Below are 16,238 nucleotides of genomic sequence, written 5' to 3' on the forward strand. Positions count from 1 at the left end.
ACATTATTACTGATCATTCCACAGTTAATTATCAGTATTTGAAGTTGTTTGATAATGGGGAAGATGTGAAATATTTGCATTCATGCTCAGTGTAGGCTATTTGTAAACACTGTGAGACTGGCAGGAACAAAACTGAGAGGAGGAGCTGCAGAGAGAGATTAAGCAGATTAAAGCAGGATTGATGAAACAGCGTATTTCAAAGAATGAGAGAAACGAACTATCAAATCTAAAACGAGAGAGAAGTTTCATGCTGAAGCTGATGAGTTGACTGTGAGGATGACAGAAGTACAGGTGGACAACAGGAAAGGACAGACAGGTGAGGGAAGATGAATGACATAGACAGGTTCTGAGGGGAGGATTAACACTCATTAAAGCTCTGTGCAGCGTGCAGGAGACTCACAAACACACATACAGGTATGTCACTGAGAGAACTTTACACAGCTTATTCATTACACACGTCAGTGCTTTCCATGTCTTCCAGTTCATCTGCATCAGCATCACTTTTTTTATTTGTCTACATTTAAATGTTTTCATTATTAAAGGAAGTTGCAATAAAATCTGACAATCTGAGGGTTTAGTCCATGCACACGTTTGCTTTCACTAGTTAATAGAAGTGGTCTTGCTGTTCGATAAAATAATTTAAAAAGTGCTTGACATCACTTCCTGAATCCCTTTCAGTGATTGGTTGGGTCTGGTAGTTCTCATAATGTCATTGGCAGTGGATGAGACAGCAGGTGACCTCCCCGTGAGGGATGTGGGCTTGAGAGCGGGGCTGTTAACTGTCCTCACAGGTGTGCATAGAGCTGTGTGGCTATTTCGGTTAAAGATCATTTTTATATCTGGTTTCTTTAAATGAGGGGAACTGGTCAAGATTTTCTTTTTTCAGATACAGATCAAGACACTAGAAACTGGAGAAGACCACCACAGGTATTCAAAATAAAGGGTAAGATGTCGGTCAATACAACAATCTTGAAAACAAGCACTTTAAAAATGTATAAATATATTTTAGAATTTCAGAAGGGATCTCAAAAATGTCTCAAAAACTGTTCTCAAAGTCGGAGAACTCAAACATTCTCACATCTAAATTATCTGAGCTATGCTATACTCTAGTTTTTTACTTGTGTAACTATGCAATACTCCAAGTTAATATAAGCCACTATAATTGTGAGCTACTTCTGCAGTATCTTGAGCTATAGAAGAGCAGCTTCTGAGCAAGTACTGTAAACAGACCTTTGGGTCGATAAGTCTCTATGTCTTTATACAGATCGCCAGCGATTGTTCAAAATATCACGCGAGCAGCTGGAGGACCAATGTCTCCATCTACAGGAGGAGAACACACTTCTCAAACAACACAGCCGCACACAAGAGCAAAAACTATGCAGGTAAGCCTACACACACACTAACTAACTGAGCCGTAATACCAGGAGAAAGTTTTGTCCTCATTTCCATTCATCTCATTTGACACAACTTAGAAAGGATTAGTGCTTTAATGCAAGTTTTGTCTATTTGAGGTTGTCAACAAAACTGCTGCGATTGAAGCAAGGCACTTCGTCTGCTGGGAGGGATGGAGAGCTGGAGGACACGATTCAAGAGCTAGAGGCTCGAGTAGCGACTCTAGAGAGTCAGAAGCGTGCACTGCACAGCAAACTCAGTTTAGCCAAGCAACACATCTTAGACCTGGGCATCAGGACACATAACAGGCCACGGACAGGTGAGGAATCACTGGGATCGCACCGCAGCATAAATGGCTCCCCGGGTGTGTGTTCACAGTGTGTGTGTGCACTTTGGATGGTTTAAATGCAGATCACAAATTCTGAGTATGGGTCACCATACTTGGCTATACAGTGTGTCACGTCACTCACACTTTCAGTACTAAATCAGTACTTAGAAGGGTGTTTATTTGGTTTTGTATTCCAGAATTGATTCAGTCTCTTCTCTCTCTGTCTCAGGGCGAGGTGTGGATGGGGACGGAGGGGTCAGACGAGCTGCCCAAACCGCTCCTGCCCGCTATGGCATCAGTTCACTGGACTCCAGAGGAGATATAGACAGATTGTAAGTTGACCTGTGGGTATGTGTTTGTGAATGTTTTTACAATATATAATATATACCATACAAATAGGTTGTTAAATTTTATGTTATGTTATGAACGGAATGATACTTTTTGTATAATCTAAATTTATAAACTGCAGTTACGAACTGCAAACTTTAAAAAAATGACACTAAACAGTCATGACCTGAGTAATAGTGATGGTCTATACACACACACAAAAAAATATTGTCCTCAATCTTTCTGCCTCTTTTTCCTATGAATATGCAGACTTGCATTACTCAGGTTTGTTGGATGTTTTTGTTTTTACATTCTTTGTATTTCTGCAAAAAGACAGTATATAGTGCCTTGCTTCATTTTCCTGCAACTCAGCAAAAGCACAAAAAGAAAGTACGGAAAAAAGCAAAAAACATTAAGAACATTTGAGTTCTTATTCTTATGGCAGAATTCATAGACTTCTGCAATGTAGATCTGCTTTCACACAAAAAAGACTGATAATTTATTTAGCCTAAAATAGACTTTATTTAAATATATATTCCTGATGATCCATCTGCATATGATAGGACACTGCTGCCATGCTATTAACCAAAAATATAATTACAAATCATTTGCTAATGCAGTGTATTACCTTGCTTGTGCTTTGTTGTCCATAACTGGTTTTTAGATCCACGTTTCTAATTTTCCAGCTTGTTTTTTTTTTTTTCAGCAGATCTACAATCATAGAAAACCAGCAAGGGAGGGTGGCAGAGCTGGAGCTGTCTGCTCATTCTCTCAGAGAATCACTCAGAGACAAAGAGAAAGAAATTGAAGGTATCGTGAAAGACCTGCGCAAACAACAAGCCGATGGACACAGGTAGGATAGAGCTTGTAATAATAAATAGTTTATTAATCAGTAGTACATTTACAATAGCCTGGTCAATCACATCTAGTGTTCATGCTCATTCAGTTTCTATTCAGAATCAGTCAACAACACAGCATGCATGTAACAATTCGTATTCTTCTTCACAGACTCATTATAAAAGATAATGTAGATGTGATAAGATTGCAGAAGCAGCTTTCTGAAAAGAGCACCTCCCTTCTGGTCCTTCAGGAAAAGTTTGCTGCTCTTCAGGAGGTGAGCCATAATACCAAGATCATAGTGATCATGAGTCTTCCACTTAAATCATTGGTGTAATGTCTTCCAAATAATATTTCTGCCTTAAAACAAACATCCTCAATCCTCTCTATAATTGTGCTCTTTTTAAGGCTTATGAGAACCAGCTGGAGGAGGTAAGCTTTACCTGAAATTAAACATTTCCCAAATTTTGCATTTTTGACTTTCTTCATCACAGAAAGTATCATACAAACATGTACAAGGTCTGAGAATAATATTGAATCAATGTGGTTCTGTTTTATGTTTTATTTGTCTTATATGGGCAAATATACTGTAGGGCCAAAGGTCTTTAAAAGAGAGCCAAGGAGCACTGCTGGGGAAGGTGGAGGAGCTGAGTGAGCTGTTGAAACAGGAGAAGCAGAGAGTGCTGACGCTTGAGGGCCAGCTCAATGCTGCCACACTTTCACTGCAAGCTCTGGGGGAGGTACTGTTTGGCTTGCACTTTTGCTCTTTTGTTTTAAGTTTTTGTGTTTGCAGTCTTTTACTAACATCTGTTTTTCAGCTTCAGGAGAGGGTTTCAGACCTGGAGGGGGAGAGGAACCTCCTGAAGAACAGCTATGATTCACTTCTGGAGTGGTGAGTGTTTCAGGTGGAAGGCAGGGGTATTGATGGGGGGACAATCAGGGATAGGTGATTCCATAATGTTGCATGACCATGCCAACCACTTTTCAATTTATGTCCGTCAAAACAAAATAATGGCACCAGTCGGCTCACTAGCTGATGTAACTGATGATTTTAGAATATATATATATATATATATACACACACACACACATATATATATATATATATATATATATATATATATATATATATATATATATATATATATATATATATATATATATACACACACACACATATATATATATATATATATATATATATATATATATATACATATATATATATATATATATATATATATATTTTTTTTTTTTTTTTTTTTTTTTTTTGCATAATATACAGTATGTGCGTGTTCTGTGTACATTTTTATGTATACATAAATACACAAACATACAGTGCTTATTGAAAATATTTAAGTCTATATTTATTTTCATATAATTTATATTATAAATAAATATATGTAAAATATAAACATAACATATTTTTCTGAAATATATACAGTACAGACCAAAAGTTTGGAAATATTAATATTTTTTATGTTTTTGAAAGAAGTTTCTTCTGCTCATCAATCCTGCATTTATTTGATCAAAAATACAGAAAAAACATTCATATTGTGAAATATTATTACAACTTAAAATAATAGTTTTCTATTTAAATATACTTAAAAGAAATAATTTATTCCTGTGATGCAAAGCTGAATTTTCAGCATCATTACTCCAGCCTTCAGTGTCACATGTAACATCCAGTCTATCACATGATCATTTAGAAATCATTATAATATTATGATTTATTATGAATGTTGGAAACAGTTCTGCTGTCTAATATATTTGATCAATAAAAGGTTAAAAAGAACTGCATTTATTCAAAAAAGAAAATTCTAATAATATATATTCTAATAATATATTTGCTTTACTATCACTTTTTTATCAATTTAACACATCCTTGCTGAATAAAAGTATTGATTTTATTTTAAAAAAAAAAAGAAAGAAAAAAATTACTGACGCCAAATTTCTGACCAGTAGTGTATATTGTTATTGCAAAAATTTTATGATTTAAAAACATAGCTTCTTTTTTTTTCTTTTTTTTCTTTTTTTTTCTTTTTATTCATCAAAGTATCCTAAAAAATTCAGCTTGCATCACAGAAAAAATTATAATTTAAAGTATAATACATTTAAAAACAATTATTTTAAATTGTAATAATATATCACAATATTATTTGATCAAATTGTAATAATATATCACAGTACACATACATATATTACACACACACACACACACAAAAAAAAAAAAATATATATATATATATATATATAGTATATATATATATATATATATATTTTTTTTTTGGAAGCGATTCATTGTTTGATAGCACTATTTAAAATGTAGTTTATCACAGTTTATGATTGTGCAAAAAGCACAAATGTTGGCATCAGTTTGCTATGCTCAAACATCAACTATAAATGTAGAATACAAGATAATAGTGAAATCACAAAGAGAAACTGTGAAATCTACCCAAAAGTCAAGAAGTCAGATTTAAAAAGGAAATAAACCAAAAAAATCTCCTCCAATTTTTTGACAATGAAGCATATATAAATTGGATATTGTGTTATTGAAAAGTCTTTATTGTGTTATTGATTGTTTAAATTCACTGGTTTCCTCCATAGCACTATGTCTGTACAGAACCATCAAGAAGGACAACATGATAAAAAAGACAAAAGAAGTGAACAAAATACAGAGGAGAGTTGGAGAGAGGATTTATGGAGGCTTGAACAAAGACTGGAGGAAGAAAGGAAAGAAAAGCAAATGCTGGAGCAGGAGAAGGAACAGATGAGACAAGAGAATGACCAGTTTCAGAAGGAGAAGGAGCGAGACAGAGGTAAGACTCACGCATTGCCAGACTTTCGACGAGCAGCATCACTTCTGTACCACATCTCAGCTTATTCTGGAAGAGCCCATCGTAGCAGCTTTAATGTGTGATATTGTGTATATCCTGTAGAGACTCCTGGACATTGTGTAGTCAACATGACATATTGGATTGTCAATATGCTAAATATATCAAATGTTCTTGTTCTTTAACATGTTTAATGCACATCTTTTTAATAAAATGAATGTGTTTCAGATATGGTTACATTCCTCAGAGAAAAACACGACTGCTTGGAGCGAGAAGTCCTGCAGCACAGGCAGGAAGTCACATCTTTGCAAGAAAAACTGGACTCTGTTACAAAAGTAAAATTTGCTGTCCTGGGCTAAAATGTACTTCTCAAACAGAATCTGGGGTCAGACATTCAATTCATTACAATTTGTATATCAGTATATCTCCATATAATGTGCATATTCTATTTTTCCTTCTCTATCAGGAGTTTGATATGAGTGTGGAAGATCTGAGTGAGACTCTGCTGCAGATTAAGGTAAGATGTTTAATTTATGTTTAGATACTTCAATATATTTAAGCAGCTATATAATAACATTTTGCTTAGCTTGTTTCATTCCCTCTTTTTGTTTCTTTCTTTATTTGTGTGCTCTTCTCTTAGGCCTTTAGAATTCAGCGGGAGACTCAAGGGATGATGTGTTTCTTGAAAACAGACGAAAAGATAGAGGAAGCATCAAAGGATTTGACTGCAGTACAGGCTTCATATGCAGAAACTGTTTTGGAACTCCAGAAAACAAGGGATTTATTGTTACTGCAGCATCGACTGAATGCTGACCTTCAGGTACACACACGTTTGCACTGAGAATGCGGTATATTACAGCTGTTGCATATATTGCTCAGAATATTGCTCTTTTCATTCCACATGAACCAAAACATCAACCATCACACCTACAGTATTTTCTTTTATAGAATGAGATGAAGACAGTTGTGGAAAAATCTGAGAGAGAGAGGGAGGAGAATAGAAGGAGGGCAGGTGAAAAAGACAAATTGCTGAAAAGCAGAAGTCTTCAAATCAACAGTTTACAAGGTTAGAGGTTTACAGTATATAAGAGATTGGGGCTAGATGTCCCAAGTAATGATGCTTGTTTATATATATATATATATATATATATATATATATATATATATATATATATATATATATATATATATATATATATATATATATTGACTATATTGAAAAAATAAACCTGTACTGAGAAATATTGAATACAGTACATAAGACATTGACAACTAGCCCCGTTCTCCCCTTTTCCTCTATTTCCAGTTAATAATACATGTATGATGACATCATATTTTCATCTATTATTTTAGCTCAGCTCAAAGACATAGCATACAGCCCTAGAAACTATAAGCAGACCATACCCCTGCAGTACACCTGGACAGGGCTGGAACAAGAGTCAGTCAAGCCTGCTGCAGAGGGCGCTATAATCACACAGCTGCGTGGAGGAGAATCTCTTCTGGAGGTCCATCTAACAGGAGCCACCTTCACACCTCTGGGATTGAGACTCATGGGACAATGCACAGGAGATCACCAAGGGGTCGCAACATTCTGCACCTATGGGTTCCTCGACTTTGAAACCCTCTCAACTTCATTAATATCAGGTGGACAGCCAAATTATGGCTTCACCTCGCAATACGCCCTCACTGAGTTCGACCTGGAGAAGCTCAGGGTTCAGGGTGGGTCCATCACTGTTGAACTGCACCAGGCGCTTGGAGGGGTGCAATTTATGACCCGTGGGAGAGCAAGGATTTCTCTGATGGGAGCTCTACAGCGCACGGGTGAACGAATGAATAACAGAACCAACATCACAGGTAATATAAAATATGGTCAGATAAGCTTTGCAGTAAAACAGCTTCATATGCGTGTGTTTGATTTGGCATTCACTTTTATTGCTCTTCATTGCAATAATATTTCCCATTGAATTTTTAAGATCACTTTGTCCTTTCTTCTGCAGGAGCTGAAGGGGAAGTTATAGGAATCCTTGAGTTTTGGGTGTGTTTACACCCTCAGGTGGAACTCACAGGACCTCAAATGGAAAGAGCCACTAGTAGAGCAGCTATGAGACACACCAGAGGTTCAGAATGGGCTCATGGGGAACCAGAGGTAAATGCCATCACATACCACATGGTGGGGACAGGGCTTTTTAGGAAAGCCTTGAGAGCTTGAGAGTTCACACTAAGATGAAAGTTCTATTGTTTACTCACACTTTCAAACCTGCCTTTGTGAAAAAGAAGTACGTTTCATACTACTTTTAGAGTATATTAGAGTACTTATCAAGGAAGTTTTCAGGCACTTGATTTTAGTTAGCTGAAATTTAGAGTATTTTGACCCATTTACAGTAAGTAGAACATATGTATTTTCCTTAATGTAAAAGTATACAGTGAACAGTAAGTCAGAAAATGCTAAAACAGAAAAATAGAAGCACCAAAAGTGCCGTAACAATAGTTCCTAGTAGTTTTAATGTGCTTTTTATCATTTTTGGAGGACAACAGCCCTTGGTCTTTTTATGCTTTTACTTTATGAAAACAAGCAGCTTAGAGGCTATAAACATTACCAGTTGTATTCCAGAAAAGTGGGAAAGTCATGGTTTGGGAAAACTAACTATTAACTATGACTTTTGGTTTAATAAACTCCTAATTGCTATTTATAAATTGTCAGTAAGGTGGTTGTTAAGTTTATGTAGGGGTAGGATTTTAGGGACATATAATAAGGTTATGCAGAATAAGGCATTAATACTGTATGTTACCCTGGACCACAAAACCAGTCTTAAGTCTCTGGGGAATATTTTTAGCAATAGCCAAAAAACATTGTATGGGTCAAAATTATTGATTTTTCTATTATGCCAAAAATCATTAGGATATTAAGTAAAGATCATCTTCCATGAAGATATTTTGTACATTTCCTACCATAAATATGCCAAAACATAATGTTTTATTAGTAATTTGCATTGCTAAGAACTTCATTTGGACAAATGTAAAGGTGATTTTCTCTGTATTTTATTGTATTATTAATATAATTTTTTGCACCATCAGATTCCAGATATTCAAATACTTGTATATCGGCCAAATATCGTCCATTCCTAACAAACCACACAGTACATCAAAGTAAAGCTTATTTATTGAGCTTTCACATGATGTATGAATCTCAATTTCGATAAAATGACCCTTATGACTGGTTTTGTGGTTCAGGATCACATATCAGCTTTATACGTACTAATACACAACCAATATCATGCTAAGTAACTAGTGAGAACTTGTTCCTAAACTAAAGTGTTACCGAATGTACTACCTCAAACTGATAATCATGTGATTTGTGTTTGTTTTGCAGGAAATATATGATTATGGTGTAGGGATACCCAATGAACTTGAGGTGGTACTGGAGCGCTGTGTGGGCCTCAGTACCCACTGGCCAGGACTACTCCCTGATGCATACTTAACATATCGCTTTTATGACCTACCACCTCATTCTACACCCATAATTCAATGCTGTGTGGATCCTGTCTTTGAAGACTCAGTGAGCTATCCATTAGCTGTAACCACAGATTTATTAGAATACCTGAATGTGGGCAGCCTGTGGGTGTATGTGTTTGATGACAGCGAGCGTCAGACTCCTCCCACATATTTGGCAAAGACGCCAATCCCACTACGAGCCCTTGCAGCAGGCAGACCAATCAGAGGTAATCATTCCGATCAGGATGCAATTAAACAGTTTAAATAAAAATATATAATTGGGACATCAGTCAAAAGTTAGGAATAATTAAGATGGTTTTAATGCTTTTGAAGTAAGTTTCTTATTCTCACCAAGACTGCATTTATTTGATAAAAATACAGTTCCAAACTGTTGCACAGTAGTTTTTTACAAGGATCATTTATATATATATATATATAAATATAACAGTTATCCGAGATTCAGCCAAGAGAAACAAATTAGCATAGTTGCATCTCTCTCTCTCTCTCTCTCTCTCTCTCTCTCTCTCTCTCTCTCTCTCTCTCTCTCTCTCTCTCTCATGACCAATATTCATGAAGACAAGGTTAAATGAGGTGAGTAATGTTTACTTTGTTCCCTGCTCTCAGGCGATTATGTGCTTCGAGATCCTGCTGGCAGTCCAAGAGGAATGGTGAGGGCCACTCTCAGGTGGAAATACCCTTTCCAGTCACCTGAGACACCCTCAAGAGAAAGAGAAGTAGAAGAGAAAGACAGAATGGTTCCCAGTGTTGAGGTTTCACAGAGACCCATTGCAAAGCCCAGGGTGCGTATCTGTGAATGACAATAACTTCCCACTGTATTTCATTCACACTTCCACATTTCATAATTTACTGTAAATCAAGACATACTACATACAAATATAATACTAAATGCACATGTAATTGTTAAAAGAGACATCATCAATGTTGTTAACTAATAACTGACCTCTTATAACATTTTATTTCAACTGTTTCATCTATTTGAATCATCTTAGTCATTTGCATTTTATAATATTTTGAATATTTAATTGAATATTCTATTTGATATATACAATATATTGAGTTTGTTGTCATTTGAAGGAAAATCATTTCACACTGCTCAGACATTCCACGACCCAACAAATGCCGATTGGGCATGTTCATTTGGGCAAAAACAAACTCCAACTAACACCAACTGGGGTAACACACCGATAAAACAAACTCAGACAGATTAGTCTGTTGGCGTTTGGTCGGTGCAGTGTGAATTGGCCTTAATAATCCAGAAAAATATAATCGCTTTCAACTAAATTTCAGTCTCAGCTTCGGCCTCCACCAGAACATGGAGTCAAGACCACTGACACTCACCCATCCACAGCCATTAGAAGCCCTCAAAAAGGTTCATTCACACTTCCATCGCCATCCATTCAGGTGACTGAACCCACGTCTTATCATCGGAAACCTCCATCTAGTTTGGCTCAACCTTTAAGATCGGTTAGACGGAAGCAACACCGCACTGCAGCGTTGAACATACAGGAAAAATTGAAACCAACAACGGCACCTTACCTGAGTCCCGCCATGTCTATTAAGTCTCAAAAATCCAATCGAGTGGACTTGAAACCATCGACCTCAGTGACGAGCACCCCTCGCAGCCAAAGAAGCTATCGAAGCGACTCAACACAGGTAAGGACCTGAGAAAGAAATGCAACAAGAATACTTAGTGTCAACTGAGTAATGAATGTCAGTTTAAAAGTATCTTCAATATGTTTTCTTTCGAAGCAAATTAAAATGGAAGAGGAACAGGAATATGAAGATCAGGAAGATGAAACTGAAGACAGAAGTGAGATTTTTCCTCAGAAGTCACTTATACATTTCACAAATTTCAAAACAATGAGTTAAAGCTTAACTTCTTTTTACCGCCTATATCCAAAATAGCTCAAAATGACATGGATGCCCTTCAGTCTGATGAATCAAGAGATTCAAATGGAAGTGACGTCATCATAATCCCTCACCCACCAAAACCACATAAAAAGGTGATGATCATACAACTGACTGAAAGACAACAGACATGTTATATAGAATAGAATGTCAAACATTAAAAGTTTCTCAATAGGGGATTAAAGCTTAGGTGTTATTTTCCTAGTAGCTTCCGATTAAATCTACTAAAAGGCATGTTATATGACTAAAACCTTTTTAGTAATTTTCAAGACAAATCTTTACCTAAAGTCATTTTCAACTACAATAAGGAACAAATCAAATCATGTTACAGTGATTCATGTCTACAGTAATTTAATGACTGAACACTATAATACTATGTAGTTAGATTTTAATTTGGAGAATCATTTTTATCAGTTATTATGACAATTCAAATTGTCTGTAGTGCCCCTTGTGGCAACTCAAAGAATGCAACACACACTTCTTTTGCATTAAATGCATTGCACTATTAATTGCTATTTAAACATTTTGAAACATTCTGTGAAATCCAGCTGGCGTTCATATACTCGCATAGAGTATGTTTCTGGTCTTAGATGTAAAGAGTAGGTACTATATAATAAAATCAAACATTTGTCTTTGTGTCTCACAGGGAGACAGACTCAGAGTGGAGATCCTCTCACTTTCTTTTAACCGCTCTTCTAGTGTTGCACTTGACCAATCAGTGCATCAGGTATATGTGGAGTACCGTCTCCTAGGTATTCCCATGGAGACAACAGAAACACCCATGTCCCTGCGTAAACCAACAGATGGGGAGGAAATACATTATAACTTTACACGAGGTAAGGTCACAAAAGTACAATGTGTCTTAAAAGTGTCTTACATGTCCTTTAACATCACTCTGTGTAGACAGACTCACATTGGCCCAAACGTTCATTTAGCTTTAACTGTATATTGAAAATCAATTATGTTTCCAATTTAGTTCATTTAAAATATATTAACTTTAAATGCAATATTGGAAACATAATAAAGTACTTTACATTTATCTGTGGAATGTTATATGTTTAAGATAAGTGCACTTCTTTTTAAAAAATTTACTTAAAAGTAAAATATTTAACTCAACATTATTACAAAGGGCACTTTAAAAAATGTACTTAAGTGTGTTAAAAGTGTACTTTTATTACTTTAATAAAATTGGCATTTTATTTTGTTAATATATTACCTGCAAGTACAGCTTTATTATACATTTCTCGCAAGATTTGAAGTGGGCATATTTTAAAATTAACCACACTTTTTTTTTCACAAAGGCATCATTGCATTTAACAATTTAATATATTAACTTGGTATTGATGTAAAAAAAAAAAAAAAAGTGATAAAAAACTAACACATAGTAATCACTTCATGTTCTTTTATATGTTATTATCATCAATAGTTATCCATGTGGATAGCATGGAAGCAGCTCCCTTGAGACATTACCTCTACACCATGCTGGAAGGTACAGACCCCAACCAGGGCAGGTAAACAGAGCGAAACTGAGAGATAATGATAGATATAAAAATATTATGTTATATTATATGCCATTTCATGTGGCAATAAAATGAAAAATATAAAAAGATCTTCTAACCTCTATGTTTTCCCCCCTCAATCATCCAGGTTAAAGTTCACAGTAGTCAGTGAGCCCATGAACGAGCAAGAAGAATGTAAAGATGTAGGATATGCCTACTTGAATTTACAAGAACTTCTGCTGACTGGAAATGATTTTATTGAAGAACAAATCAATGGTAAGATTCATTCATTATGAAAAGAGAATTTTAAAGAGACATTTAAACTTTAAATAAATGCAAGACTTTGTGTTTTTCCTGTCTTTCAGTTGTTAGTGCGGATGAAGAACAGGATGTGGTGGGAAAACTGAAAGTATCTGTAGAAGCTGCACAGGCTCTTACTGGAATCTATCAGGAATATCATCTGATTGTGGAAAGGGAGAGAGGAGGACCAATAAATAGCACAGAGAATGAGGAGGAGGAGGAAAGTGGGATACAAAAAAACAACGAGTTGCATGTGGTTGATTTTGAAGTTGATGAAGACAGTGATTTCTGAAGACATTTCTTCGGAACATCTCCAGCCTAAAGTTATGTTCAAACCAGGCCAGTCTGTAGGGAACATTCCTTTTTTTGTACTAACTCTACAACATCCAAAATTTCCCTCTTGCAACATTTTCAACCGTTCAAAACCTATGACACTGTCATGTTTAAATTATAGAAAACATGAATGTGGTTTAAGTTGCTAAATGTTTTAATATAAAAAAATGTATACAAATATAGAGCTCCCTATCTGTCAGTCACTACTAGTTATGTCATGAACACATAGGGGTTTACTTGATAAACTGTTAAACTTGTAAATCATTTGTTTTTGTTTTTTGTATGTCTTTTTGGAGATGGTCTGAAATGAAAGCGAAGGTGAGATATTTAAAGTTTTCCTGTGTGACGTTGCTTATTTTGACTCATTTTAATAGTCTAGTATTTGACGATTTGTGAGAGCTACTTTCTTTTATTGTGTTGATGGTGTCTTATTGTCTTCTTTTGTGTTGTTGACTGTATCAGTGATATATTTATTACGTTCTATTATATTTTTATTTATGCTCCTCAGCATAAAACCTGAATGAGTGCATGCACTTGTCATCTATTTATACCCGTATGCACTGGGAGTGGCTCAGGAATGCAGAATCCACTAATCAAAATTCACTGTTGTTTTCTCTGAAAGTCGGAGTGGACTGGGGCTCTCAAGTAAACCCCCATGTCATCACAACATAACATCTCCATTCCCTCCATCAGGGAACGAGGGTTATGTATGTAACCAGGATGATATTTTAAGTCTCTTAACCACAGTCAGTAAAACAACATAAAAAATGCAGAAGGAAATGAGTGTACAGCCACAATAATTTAACCAAAACATTATGTTTTTGATGGCGCAGGATAAAAGTCACTAGAGAACAAGTGACTGCACATATGTATAAAATATATGCTGTACTGTAAATTTGAAGCTTTGAGCAGATGTTGGAACAAAATTTCCATTAAAAAAAAAAACAACAACAAAAAACCCCAGTGAGAATTGGATACATGCTTATTGAAATGATATAGTTTATTTGAAATCATGTGGATTGGGTTCCAGTGGTTTCACTTGTAAATAAACAACTCTGATTGTTTTTGTTTATAGCACGCAGAAGCTTCAAGCTTTTAGACCGAGATTGGATCGAGTCCAGCATGTGCTCAATAACCAACCGATATGATGTCATTTCCCGTATCCCCTTGGTGACATCAAGAAACTTCCTCCTTTAGAGAGGAACCTCATACCAATGACACTGGTCAAGTCCATGCTGCATCTTTCACCAGCCTCTTCTGCTTTCTCTTGAGGTTTTGATTGCCCCATCTGTTTAAGAGTTGCTAAATAAAGCGCTTCTGTTCTCTAGAAAACAACAGCCTGGGAAACTTTGAAATCCACATTAAAATGCAGCAAAAGGTTTTGGCGTTTTATACAAATGAATGTAGTCACATTTTATACATTTTTAGGCCTCTAAATCAACATGAACAAAATTTTTTAAAAACCCGTTGTATAATCTTCTACATGCCTTCTGTCATCTGATTGATAGTTTATACTTTTTTTTTTTTTAGCATGTAAAAGTTCTTTTAGAATAATTATAAAACCATCTCCCTTAATGTTGATATATATTTTTTGCTGTCAGATCTTTACTGAATGCAAGAAGCATTTTTTTAGCATTCAGGCTAACATTTTCTACCTAACATGTGTTCCCTGGGAATTGAACCCACAACCTTGCGCTGTGCTTTACCACTTGAGCAACAGGAACACTATTTTATTTTATTTGTACAATTCAACCATCAATGTGCTTTTTTGGCCCACACAACATCAACAACTCAATTGGTAGAGCACTGCACTATGAAGCACAAGGTTGGGGGTTCGATTCCCAGGAACACATGATATGTAAAAATTGATAATCTGAATGCGCTGTAAGTCGCTTTGGATAAAAGCATATGCTAAATGCATAAATATTATTTGGAGATATGGAGTGACAACTGATATTTATATATTTTTCTTTCTTTTTTTTTTACATTTCCTACTGCTCCATATATTTCACACTATATGGACCATCAAAATTGATACTTAATTTTTTTTTATAATAATAATGGTCTAAACCATGCCAAGAAAATAAAAGAAAAATCAATGTTCAAAAAAAAAAAAAATAAAAAAAAAAAAAAATAAATAAACAGGCATAAGGTAAGCTCTTAAATAAGTTTTGTTTTGCTCTTTGCTTTGTGTATGATTCTATATCTACTGCACTGTGAGAAAACCAATATTATTTTAGATCCCTCTTATTTGTTGTACCTGGTTAAACAGTACTATACAAATTAATTTTATATAAAACTAGTATTTTAAAATGTCCCTTTTTCAGTTAGGTCTGTATATCTATTAGTCATAGAAATAAATTGTTTGCAAGGCATTCATTGCAGTTTAGTGGTTTTCAGAACATAAACCACACAGAAAGCATTGAAGCACAAATACACCACCAGATACCTTTTTCATATCTCAACAACACACATAATGAGTCAGCAGCTTTAAAGTCCTTATCTCTGCGGCCGGCTGACATATTCTAGCTGCCTTTAACATCAGTTAAAACATCTGGTGTTCATGCGTAAGGATGTGTGCAGTGTCAAATAAGCAAGAAGAGCAGTTTTCCTCCCTGTCAGCACTTTAAAGAGCAGGTTTATTTAGTCAGATAATTCAGTGTAATATAATCTAATAATTATTATTATTTTTTTTTAAATATACATTTTTACGGATAATGTGTAAAGTTGATATTGTAATTACTGTAAATCATGTTTACATAAAATTATAAAAAATAAATAAAGACTAAATTCCCTTACGAACGCTCCCCATTTTGACAAGGGATGGCATTTCACAAGTTTATGAGCAGGACTGCGAGTTCCAATGTGTCAAGCTGCTCTGCGATCCGTCAATGATTTGCTCGATTTGACTATACAAATGTAACTTTACAAGTGAGCTGCAAGCTTTATAAATATAATACTGTAAAG

General features: G+C 35.2%; 1 protein-coding gene across 1 annotated transcript; it reads left to right on the forward strand.

Annotated features, from left to right (window-relative positions):
- The first annotated feature begins 186 nt into the window (after positions 1-186).
- rpgrip1 (RPGR interacting protein 1) lies at positions 187-16,106 on the forward strand. The gene is made up of 28 exons (XM_026200800.1): positions 187-414; positions 679-791; positions 887-943; positions 1,265-1,382; positions 1,512-1,711; positions 1,950-2,052; positions 2,318-2,332; positions 2,754-2,900; positions 3,056-3,161; positions 3,293-3,316; positions 3,478-3,624; positions 3,703-3,776; positions 5,492-5,703; positions 5,947-6,053; positions 6,185-6,235; positions 6,359-6,538; positions 6,667-6,784; positions 7,072-7,572; positions 7,716-7,864; positions 9,089-9,437; positions 9,835-10,010; positions 10,519-10,884; positions 10,981-11,041; positions 11,137-11,234; positions 11,786-11,975; positions 12,566-12,650; positions 12,787-12,914; positions 13,004-16,106. Exons 2-28 carry the CDS (start codon positions 707-709, stop codon positions 13,228-13,230), a joined length of 4,074 nt encoding a protein of 1,357 aa, XP_026056585.1. The 5' UTR covers positions 187-414; positions 679-706; the 3' UTR covers positions 13,231-16,106.
- The last annotated feature ends 132 nt before the right edge of the window (positions 16,107-16,238 follow it).

This window comes from Carassius auratus, chromosome 24 (assembly GCF_003368295.1).
Source record: "Carassius auratus strain Wakin chromosome 24, ASM336829v1, whole genome shotgun sequence".
Taxonomy (NCBI): Eukaryota; Metazoa; Chordata; class Actinopteri; order Cypriniformes; family Cyprinidae; genus Carassius; species Carassius auratus.